Genomic DNA, 11,918 nt, shown 5'->3' with positions numbered 1-11,918 from the left:
CACACAGGACTCTATGAATGCTTTGCAGAAATTAAACCATTGCACCAGTCGCACTGAAACAATCAGAATAATACCAAACATGAATATTATCTAAACTGACTTTGTCATGAAACATCCAGTGCTGTACACATCATTTAGTGACTGAGCAAGAGGGAGATCTGAGAGGGAGGGAGTAAGAAAGGGGGTCGAAGGGAATAATGGGCCCAACAGGCCGTGCCCTCTGAAACCTTCCCGTGCCGTAAAGGATGTTTCCCCTGTCGTCACAAGTTTTACGGCTGGAGGCCTGAGTAAACCCTGGGACCAGAGAGCTTCTCAAGAAAACAGATGCCTGAGTCTTCCCCCACAGGCTCCTGCCCGTATGGGTGCGGAGACGGTGGGGGCTAATGGTGTATGCTCCTGGGGTTAAATTACTTTACAGCCACGTATTGCCACAATACCAGAGGAAGCCAGCAAGCTGACCAGCGCACTGAGTGACAATGCCAGATTGTAATCATTTCCGCCTTACACACTACTGTCGGTATGTCTGTCTGTCTATCGATCGATCTGGTGATGATGCTGTTGAAGTGATTTAACGTCACGTCAGTGTACTACTTAAATGGCTATATACTGTAAATAAGTCTTTCAATCCAATCTACTGTCATCAGGCTCCCTGTTTATTATATTTATACATACAGACTGATAAACATTACAGCAGTTTAACCTGTAGAGGTAAAATGTGTGGAACATTCCTTCCCAGCTCAGCCCCAGATGACTTTGGCTCAGCACCAAATGTATTCAAACCTTGGTGACGCCGTTGCTAAAGAGGAATGGCATGAACCTGTTGCTGCTTGTTGCATTTTGCATAATGTTTGTGTAATAACTAAGTAATTCTTACCTGAGTGGAATTGATAACGTCTCAAGCAGATGATAACCTGTGACGGCTAGATCAGTTCCTTTTGAGGGACCCGAAACTTTTAAAAACTGTAAACTGAAGATCATGGCCATATGGCATTTACTAAAAACGTGTAAGGTCACCTGCAAGACATACCTGGGTGTGTCAACTCACCTGTGTGCTTCAGAGGATAAAAGCCCAGGAGAGATCATTAGATGATACGGTAAGAGAACAGAACACTGAAGACATTCCAGTTCCCTCACGTATTATCCCATCAGGCCCAATTCCCTACTGGGCCAATAACCACCCAGCACTCACACTGGAAGGCCTGAACCAGTCCTGCTGTATGAGTGTGAGTTCCAGCACGCCACATCATAGGCCGTGAAATATTCCATATTTCTTATTGAAAATGACAGTAATAATAAAACGCCAGAAGAAGAGTTTGTGGCTGACTGGTGGCTCTGTGTTGCGAGAGTTCTCACTATCGCTCCATCACCAAACCTCAGATACCGGTACAACCAGATATTTCTCAATCAATCTCTTTTTCTCTCCACTCCCTGCCCTGTATACCCTGCAGGGCCAGAGCACCAGTCCCACTCTCAGTAACCAAGCAGATCTGCTCAGAACAAATAAATATCTCCTGCTCTTTCTCACACAGATTCAGGGAAACTATACTACATTCTGGACTACAACTAATCTATTTCCATTTGAGCAGTACAGTCCAGACCACGTTCACTCAGCCCCTCTATCCTGGGTTTTGGTTTAATCGTGGTGCTTCTTCTGTGAAACTGTGTGATCTGTGATGAGAGAGAGGGAGGATCAGCTGTAATCAGAGTGAGAGAAAAACACTGCAGTGAGACAGAGAGGAGAAGTAAATAAAACATGGAAGCTGCATTGACTCCCAAATGGGCGGATACCTCCTTTATTGAAAATCATCTGTTCATTTTCTCTGATACACTGTGTGGTATAGATAATTTATCAGAAACTGAAGAGAGATCAAACAGGAATAAGACAGGAAACCTGTGCGTTCAGAAAATAGGATTCTTTGCTTACATTTCTGCTTCTTCCACACAGGACTCTATGAATGCTTTGCAGAAATTAAACCATTGCACCAGTCGCACTGAAACAATCAGAATAATACCAAACATGAATATTATCTAAACTAACTTTGCCATGAAACATCCAGTGCTGTACACATCATTTAGTGACTGAGCAAGAGGGAGATCTGAGAGGGAGGGAGTAAGAAAGGGGGGTCAAAGGGAATAATGGGCCCAACAGGCCGTGCCCTCTGAAACCTTCCCGTGCCGTAAAGGATGTTTCCCCTGTCGTCACAAGTTTTACGGCTGGAGGCCTGAGTAAACCCAGGGACCAGAGAGCTTCTCAAGAAAACAGATGCCTGAGTCTTCCCCCACAGGCTCCTGCCCGTATGGGTGCGGAGACGGTGGGGGCTAATGGTGTATGCTCCTGGGGTTAAATTACTTTACAGCCACGTATTGCCACAATACCAGAGGAAGCCAGCAAGCTGACCAGCGCACTGAGTGACAATGCCAGATTGTAATCATTTCCGCCTTACACACTACTGTCGGTATGTCTGTCTGTCTATCAGTCGATCTGGTGATGATGCTGTTGAAGTGATTTAACGTCACATCAGTGTACTACTTAAATGGCTATATACTGTAAATAAGTCTTTCAATCCAATCTACTGTCATCAGGCTCCCTGTTTATTATATTTATACATACAGACTGATAAACATTACAGCAGTTTAACCTGTAGAGGTAAAATGTGTGGAACATTCCTTCCCAGCTCAGCCCCAGATGACTTTGGCTCAGCACCAAATGTATTCAAACCTTGGTGACGCCGTTGCTAAAGAGGAATGGCATGAACCTGTTGCTGCTTGTTGCATTTTGCAGAATGTTTGTGTAATAACTAAGTAATTCTTACCTGAGTGGATTTGATAACGTCTCAAGCAGATGATGACCTGTGACGGCTAGATCAGTTCCTTTTGAGGGACCCGAAACTTTTAAAAACTGTAAACTGAAGATCATGGCCATATGGCATTTACTAAAAACGTGTAAGGTCACATGCAAGACATACCTGGGTGTGTCAACTCACCTGTGTGCGTCAGAGGATAAAAGCCCAGGAGAGATCATTAGATGATACGGTAAGAGAACAGAACACTGAAGACATTCCAGTTCCCTCACGTATTATCCCATCAGGCCCAATTCCCTACTGGGCCAATAACCACCCAGCACTCACACTGGAAGGCCTGAACCAGTCCTGCTGTATGAGTGTGAGTTCCAGCACGCCACATCATAGGCCGTGAAATATTCCATATTTCTTATTGAAAATGACAGTAATACTAAAACACCAGAAGAAGAGTTTGTGGCCGACTGGTGGCTCTGTGTTGCGAGAGTTCTCACTATCGCTCCATCACCAAACCTCAGATACCGGTACAACCAGATTTTTCTCTCCACTCCCTGCCCTGTATAACCTGCAACTGTGAGAACCTGCAGAGCCAGAGCACCAGTCCCACTCTCAGTAACCAAGCAGATCTGCTCAGAACAAATAAATATCTCCTGCTCTTTCTCACACAGATTCAGGGAAACTATACTACATTCTGGACTACAACTAATCTATTTCCATTTGAGCAGTACAATGGCAGAGGCTGCAGGTCTTCTGGATCAGGACCAGTTCAGCTGTACGATCTGTCTGGATCTACTGAAGGATCCGGTGACTATTCACTGTGGACACAGTTACTGTATGGGCTGTATTAAAGGCTGCTGGGATCAGGATGATCATACTGGTGTCTACGGCTGTCCCCAGTGCAGAGAGAATGTCACCTCAAGGCCCATTCTACGAAAAAACTCCATGCTGGCTGAAGTGGTGGAGAAACTGAAGAAGACAGGACTCCAAGCTGCTCCTCCTGCTCACTGTTACGCTGGACCTGGAGACGTGGCGTGTGATGTCTGCACTGGGAGAAAGCGCAAAGCCGTCAAGTCCTGTCTGGTGTGTCTGGCCTCTTACTGTGAAACTCACCTCCAGCCTCACAACGAATCTCCGGCCTTTAAGAAGCACAAACTGGTGAAAGCCACTGGAAACCTGCAGGAGAAGATCTGCTCTCATCATGACAAACTGTTGGAGATTTACTGTCGTACCGATCAGCAGTGTATCTGTTATCCGTGTACAATGGAACAACACAGAGGCCATAAAATAGGCTCGGCTGCTGTAGAAAGGACTAAGAAAGAGGTAAAAACAAAAAATCTTAAACCGCTAAAAAGTCTGTCAAAGTGGCAATATGTCATTTTCTCATTTTTGGTTGTCTTAATGACTGCCTTAGTAAGTGGTACTTGCATCAGAATTGCACACTGCAAATCCCATGTGCCCTTTAAAATATCCACAGTGCGGCCTGTAACACAATGCAATGGGGAGGTGAAGAGGATGTCCTGCCGAATTGGATTTCTGGTGTACTACTAAACACTATGCTAGCGCAATTCATCATAGACAGCAGCAGCGACAACTCCATACAACCAATTAAGCATTAAATCGTTCAGCAACCACAAAATTAAAAGGCTCCATATCATCAGCAAATGATCGACATGCAGCTTTTCATTACTTTTTTTTTTCAATATGGTCGTTACAAGCACACGGTTAAATTTGTGCAACAAACACAACAACAAACAGAACAGCATTTCATGTGTATTTTCCTAGTTATGGATGTGATGCTTTGACTTGTGGAAGAACCCATGCACTTGTAAGTCACTTTGGATTAAAAGCGTCTGCCAAATGACTAAAATGTAAAAAAATATTAAGTTATCTATCCTCGCCAGCCTCATGGGACCTAACAGAACATTCACTCCCATGGGTTTGTTTTCCCAATTGCATTTGACATCAGTTGCAGGTTGCCATCGATAGACTACTGATTAAATTAATGTACGTATTTCATTTGTAATTAAGTTAAAATCATGTCGGTTAAGTCGGGATGATAAATGAAAACAGATACCGCTGTTGGTGGCATTAGTCCAATTGTGAATATTTTGTCACTATGAAAGGGATGATTGTTGGTGAATTATGGGAGACTGAGTTGCATTATGGGAGACTGAGTTCTTGAAATCCCATCATATTCAGCAAATAGCCACACTCATTGAGCACTTTATTAGGTATGTATTAGACTCCCAGGAGATCAGCAGTTTCTGAGATATTCAAACCACCCTGTCTGGCACCAACAATCATTCCACGGTCAGTAAAATCCTATTCAGACATTTGATCTGAGAAACAGCTGAACCTCTTGACCATGTCTGCATGCTTTTTTGCATTTAGTTGCTGCCACATGAATTGTGGATTAAATATTTTCATTAACAAGCTGGTGTACAGGTCTACCTAATAAAGTGCTGAGTAAGTGTGTGTCTTTAAATCATGAAAAACATACTTTGAAATCAGACTAATGCGACAGTGCTTATATTTAGCTTTTGCTGCTCTATTTAAATAGGAGCAGTAAACAGGAAATATTGTTCCCAAAATGTCTGCTTTGCCTCCCCATAGCCAGAGAAGACTAAAATACTTGTTGAGATTGACTTATTTTTTGTGCAGTGTGCACATAACCCTAATGCTTTGCCACAGAGATGATGAGACATAATATTGGCTTATAGCTACGCCGTCATTTATGACCTATGCTTTATTGCATTATATTATGATATTATTTATAACAACATCCATCCATCCATCCATTATCTTAACCCGCTTATCCTGAATAGGGTCGCAGGGGGGCTGGAGCCTATTCCAGCATACATTGGGCGAAAGGCAGGAATACATCCTGGACAGGTCGCCAGTCCATCGCAGGGCACACACACCATTCACTCACACACTCATACCTACGGGCAATTTAGACTCTCCAATCAGCCTAACGTGCATGTCTTTGGACTGTGGGAGGAAACCGGAGTACCCGGAGGAAACCCACGCAGACACGGGGAGAACATGCAAACTCCGCACAGAGAGGCCCCGGCCGACAGGGATTCGAACCCAGGACCACTGCACCATCCATGCCGCCATTTATAACAACATGAAATTCAATATTAAATATTCTGTTTATATGTTTAAATGTTTTATTTGAAGTACTGAACAACGCAGTGAGTTCAAAGTGTGAAGCAGAAATAGATTCCAAGTCAGATGCCCCCCCCCATTCACCCCCCAAAGGGCTATATGATATATAAATGTGATATGAAAAAAATATCTATCCACAGAAGCAGCTGGCGGCGACACAGAGCCAATTCCAGCAGAGAATCCAGGAGAGAGAGAAGGAGCTGCAGGATCTGAGACAGGCTATGCAGTCACTCAAGGTGGGTACTGACCAGAGGAGAAGACAACAGCTGGCTGCTGGAAGAGCCATTTCAGGGCTCAGTCAGGGCTCTCCTCCAGTCAACCAGTGAGGAGCCCAGTGTTGGGCCACTTTCCAGCCCTGTGGGGCTCAATCCCACTGAGCCACACTGTGGGGAACAGGCTCTCTGGGGTCCCAGTAAGAGCTGAGTGAAAGGCCTAGTTAAAATGTACAGCCCTCCTCTCTCTGTGTCTCCTAACAGAGCTCTGCACAGGCAGCAGTGGCGGACAGTGAGAGTATCTTTACTGAGATGATCCGCTCCATTGAGAGAAGGTGCTCTGAGGTGAAAGAGCTGATCAGAGATCAGGAGAAGGCTGAAGTGAGTCGGGCTGAAGGACTCCTGGAGCGACTGGAGCAGGAGATTGCTGAGCTGAGGAGGAGAGACGCTGAGCTGGAGCAGCTTTCACACACAGAGGATCACATCCATTTCCTCCAGGTAACATCACTGGCTCTCTGACAGTCTGCACTATGTACACTGTACATATATGGTGAGGTGTGTTCCTCATTTACAAAGATCTTCTCCTGGCATCTGCACAGGAATCTGTATTGAGACTGATTCAAGGCCCTAGTGTTGGCATTTCAGGCTGCTAAGGGGACTGCCCCACCTTACATACAATCCTTAATCACTCCCTACTCCCCAGCTAGACCACTCCGGTCTGCCAGCTCTGGTCACCTTATGGTTCCCTCTCTACGTGCACCTGGCGGTCGAGCTGCACGTTCACGCCTGCTTCCCGCTCTGGTTCCTCAGTGGTGGAATGACTTGCCTACCACTGTCAGGACAGCAGAATCCCTCCCCCTATTTCGACATAGACTAAAAACACACCTTTTCAAAGTGTACCTTAGTCCTCCCTCTTGATTTCCCCCACCCCCCTTTCTGATATCCCTATCCCTCTTGTCTAACCCCCCCCCCCCCCCCCCAAAAAATATATGTTTAGAACAACATTTCATGTGTATTTTACTAGTTATGGATGTGATGCATTAACTTGTGGAAGAACCTATGCACTATCGCACCAGCGTCTGCCAAAAAAATGTAAATGTAAATGTAATGACTGTTCTCTGTCTGTCTGTAGAACTTTCAGTCTCTCTGTGTCCCTCCTGGACCTGGAGACTTACCCAGCATCACTGTCAGTCCACACATCTCTTTTGAGGCTGTGAGGAAATGTGTCTCTGAGCTGAAAGAGCGACTGGAGGACGTCTGCAATGTGCATCTAGTGAAAATCCCTGAATCAGGTTGTGAAAAACTCTACGGAGCGAAATGCATTTTTCACGTTTCTGTTGAACGCAAAACCAATGGTCAGATACAGTGAAGTGAACATAATGTCAGTTACACTGTAAACACTTACATTTTACAGATAATTTAATTTCATTATTAATTCATCTCAGTGTGAGCATTGTCTTCCATCATCACCATCACATCTCTCTCTCTCTCTCTTTCTCTCTCTCTCTCTCTCCCTCTCTCTCTCTCTCTCTCTCTCTGTAGTGAACAAAGTCCATACTCTAGAGCCCAGGACCAGAGAGGATTTCTTACAGTGTGAGTGTTCACTCTGAAACTCTAAACACACACACACACACATACACACACACATGCAAGATCTCTCCGTATAAAAAATGTTATCTATAAACCCAAAACAGAGGACTACTACTATTTAATAAAAAGGTATTCTCCTAACTTCTTCTCCTCCATTATTGTAAGTCTGATTCATCTGAAACAATCAACAATGCACATGCAGATAACAGAAACCGGAATCACACTGCATAGTATTTTTGGAGAATATCATTCACTGTTGACAGACCTCAGATGGACCTGTCCTCATTTTAAATCTTATCCTTCTCCTCCATCAGATTCCTGTCAGCACACACTGGACCCCAACACAGCGCATAAACAGCTCCGTCTGTCTGAGGGGAACAGAGAGGTGACCCATGTGAGAGAGATCCAGTCATGCCCTGATCATCCGGAGAGATTCGACTGCGTGTTCCAAGTGCTATGCAGGGAGGGTGTGTCTGGACGCTGTTACTGGGAGGCTAAGTGGAGTGGGGATGATGGGGTTTATATAGCAGTGTCATATAAAGACATCAGCAGGAAAGGAGAGGGTGATGACTGTTTAATGGGACGTAATGACAAGTCCTGGAGTTTGGACTGTTCTGCCTCCAGTTACTCTTTTTGTCACGAAAAGAGGATCAGTAAAATCCCTGTTCTCCCCTCCTACAGAATAGGAGTGTACCTGGATCACAGGGCAGGAACTCTGTCCTTCTACAGCGTCTCTGACACAATGACCCTCCTGCACAGAGTCCAGACCACGTTCACTCAGCCCCTCTATCCTGGGTTTTGGGTTGGTCCTGTTGGATGTGCTGTAAAACTTCTGGAATTAGAGAGGGAAGATCAGGTTGAGGCCAATGATGGGAAAACAGAAAAAAATAAAAAATAAAATCACAGAGTTAAATAAATATTTTGATGAAATTAATTAACAGAAAGTTCAGGATTGACACGTGCGCAACTGGCAACACAAGTACTAGTGTTGCCAGTATGGTCAGCTAGCTAATATAAATATGGCCTATTTCCTATAAGTACAGATACATTGATAGGCGGGTGCATTTAATTGCTTAATTCTCAAAGTCTCTGCATTCTGTATACTCTAATAACTCTTTCAAGCTGTATGCAGTAGCCTTGCAGGGGTGATCAGCTCCACAGGATTTGTAATGTCCTACTTGCAGCGTGTACTTCTTGCAGATCTAGGAATCCTTTTTATGTGCATAGGGACCACACTGTTTAAAGTTGAAGCACATCAATCTAGTGTATTACCCCATTAAGGACAGTGACAGTAACTGGCAAAAGTCATAAATAGGCTATAATCAGTGCACACGTTATATATGACAATAGGGGTGGCCTGTAGTGTAGTGGTTAAGGTACATGACTGGGACCTGCAAGGTCAGAGGTTCGATTGCCAGTGTAGCCAAAATAAGATCCGTACAGCCGTTGGGCCCTTGAACAAGGCCCTTAACCCTGCGTTGCTCCAGGGGAGGATTGTCTCCTACTTAGTCTAATCAACTGTACGTCACTCTGGATAAGAGCGTCTGCCAAATGCCAATAATGTAACAGTACTTGCCTTGTATATTAACATTCTATAAGTTGTGTGTGCTGAGCTAGAGTGGGACAACCATACGTAGCATCTCAGCCATATTTTGTTGCACCTTAATTGCATAAATAACCTGTTTCTCCTGCAGGGTAGAAACGACTCCTGTTCAATCAGTCTCCCCAAAGAAGTCATACTGCTGCACTGCAGCATTTTACAGGATGTAAACATTCTTACAGGAGATTCTTCAGGTTGAGTTCTGCTTGCAGAATTGGCATAAATGGAAATTAGTAAAGGTTCAATTTCACACAGACATTAGATTTGGAAATATTTTTTTTACACCCAGTGGTCGCCGTGTGGAACAGCTTGCCAAGACATGTACAGTTGTGTTCAAATAAATAGCAGTGCGTTAAAAAAAAAGTGCATAAAGTGCAAATATTGTGTTCAATATTTCACATTTAGTGGAAACATTACACATTCAATTCCACAAATTAACAAATTTTATCAAGTTTGCGTTATTCATTTACAGGAAGCAAAGAAAAGGAATATTAATCAGTTCCAAAAAATGGCAGTGTCGACAAACACTTACTGTATAAACTGAAGAAATCTTTCAAGATTTAACTTCACTCTAAATTACTTAACTAATATTTAGTTGCATAACCATTGTTTTTGATAACTGCTGCGCATCTGCGTTGCATCGAGTCAACCAACTTCTGGCACCGAGAAACAGGTATTTCAGCCCAGGATGAACGAACTACATTCCACAGATCCTGTCAATTTTTGGGTTTTTAATGTCACGCCAAAGGTTTTCAATGGCGTTGAGTTCGGGGGATTGAACTGGCCACTCCATTACCTCAATCCTTTTTGTCTGGAACGAAGATGTTGCTCGCTTACTCGTGTGTTTGGGGTCGTTGTCTTGTTGAAACGCCTATTTCAGGGGCATTTCCTCTTCAGCATATGGCAACATAATCTCTTCAAATATTTAAATGTATTCAAACTGATCTATGATCCCTGGTATACGAACCTAACACCGTCGTATGTAAAACATCCCCATACCATGATTTTTGCGCCACCATGCTTCACTGTCTTCACAGTGTACTGTGGCTTGAAGTCAGTACCCGGAGGTCGTCTGACGTGCTGTCGACAACCACTAGTCCCGAAAAGAAAAATTTAACTCTAATCAGTCCACAGAATGTTATACCATTTGTCTTTGGGCCAATCGATGTGTTCAAATTTTTAATGATTCTGCACATGCCATTTTTTCAACAATAGTGCTTTACGGGGGCTTCCTGCTGATAGCTTAGCTTCGATCAAACATCTTCTGACAGTAAAAGCACTTACAGGTAATTGTAGATCATCTTTGATCTTTCTGGAGCTGATAAATGGCTGAATCTTTGCCATTCTGACTATTCTTCGATCCATTTTAACAGTAGTTGCTCCTTTTCTTCCGCGTGTTTTGGGTTTTTATTTCCATTTCAAAGAATTTGAGCTCATTTTTGAGCTCAGCTACGTTTTCCCCTCTCCAATCAACTTTTTATCAAATTACATTGTTCCTCCAAAGAATGTTTGGAACGGCCCATTGTACTTAGCAATTCAGAAGGAAATATATTTTATAACAATGTGAAACATTTGCTTCCCTTTCTTCCTTAATAAAGGACAATTAATGACACCCGTTTCTTCACAGAATTAATGAATTCTCAAATTAAACTCCACACTGCTATTATTTTGAACACACCCCTTTCAATGAATGAGTCAATTACTCAGAACAAGCAGCGTGCATGTCATGACAGTTGGGTCTGTTGTTTTTCTATTACACTACTACATCTATAAGTAAAGTATTTGCCATGCAGAAATATCACTACTACTAATAACAGTGGTCATCACTGTTACTCATCACTCATCACTCATACTGATGTTGTACTGCAATTTTTTTTAACACAACTGTACAAGCATTTTTACCTTTTTAGGTAAAACACTACCTAGTTCAACACTAGGAAGTGCCAACTGTCAAGACAATGTGTGCGGTTTATGGAGAAGATGTCTATTTTTGGCTATATATTACTCGCTTTATGTTTACTTGAAAATATAACTTGCGTTCATTTTGGGACACATTTTCACTTGATTAATGTGTAAATTGATTATTACATGTATACAGTTTGAAGTTGTGTAAGAGATCCTCCCAAATGGGACAATATACACCAATCAGCCACAACATTAAAACCTCCTGCTTAAACCAGATTTTTCATGATTTAAAAAGCTTTAAACTGTATCATCTTGTCTATAAACACTTATTATTTCATGATATGATATGTGTACTGATATAAGCAGATAATCATAAGTGAATTGCATTCAAAAGTTTAATTTTAAAATAACAATGGAAATCTTGTAAGCTCATTGGGAGTTGGGTGCATTGTTTTGTTAAATATTTTGCTGTGTACTGGTGTTCATGATCATGTCTATCTTAACAGAAGCTCCAGGACCTGTAGAATATTGTAAAATGCATGGCATATAATCCTACATCAGTTTCACCCTTCTTCCCCCCATTGGAATTGCATAGTACTGCATGTGGTGAAACTTATGTAGGAATAGATCCCAAGCATTTTG

General features: G+C 42.9%; 1 protein-coding gene across 1 annotated transcript; it reads left to right on the top strand.

Moving 5' to 3' along the window:
* Positions 1-3,392: 3,392 nt before the first annotated feature.
* On the top strand, positions 3,393-11,278 carry LOC133126796 (tripartite motif-containing protein 16-like). The gene is made up of 6 exons (XM_061239183.1): positions 3,393-4,118; positions 6,110-6,205; positions 6,446-6,679; positions 7,314-7,473; positions 7,724-7,774; positions 8,086-11,278. The coding sequence occupies exons 1-6, from the start codon at positions 3,528-3,530 to the stop codon at positions 8,667-8,669; spliced, it is 1,716 nt and encodes a 571-aa protein (XP_061095167.1). The 5' UTR covers positions 3,393-3,527; the 3' UTR covers positions 8,670-11,278.
* Positions 11,279-11,918: the final 640 nt, after the last annotated feature.

Source organism: Conger conger, chromosome 4 (genome assembly GCF_963514075.1).
Source record: "Conger conger chromosome 4, fConCon1.1, whole genome shotgun sequence".
Lineage (NCBI taxonomy): Eukaryota > Metazoa > Chordata > Actinopteri > Anguilliformes > Congridae > Conger > Conger conger.
This window is presented reverse-complemented; position numbering and strand designations above follow the sequence as displayed.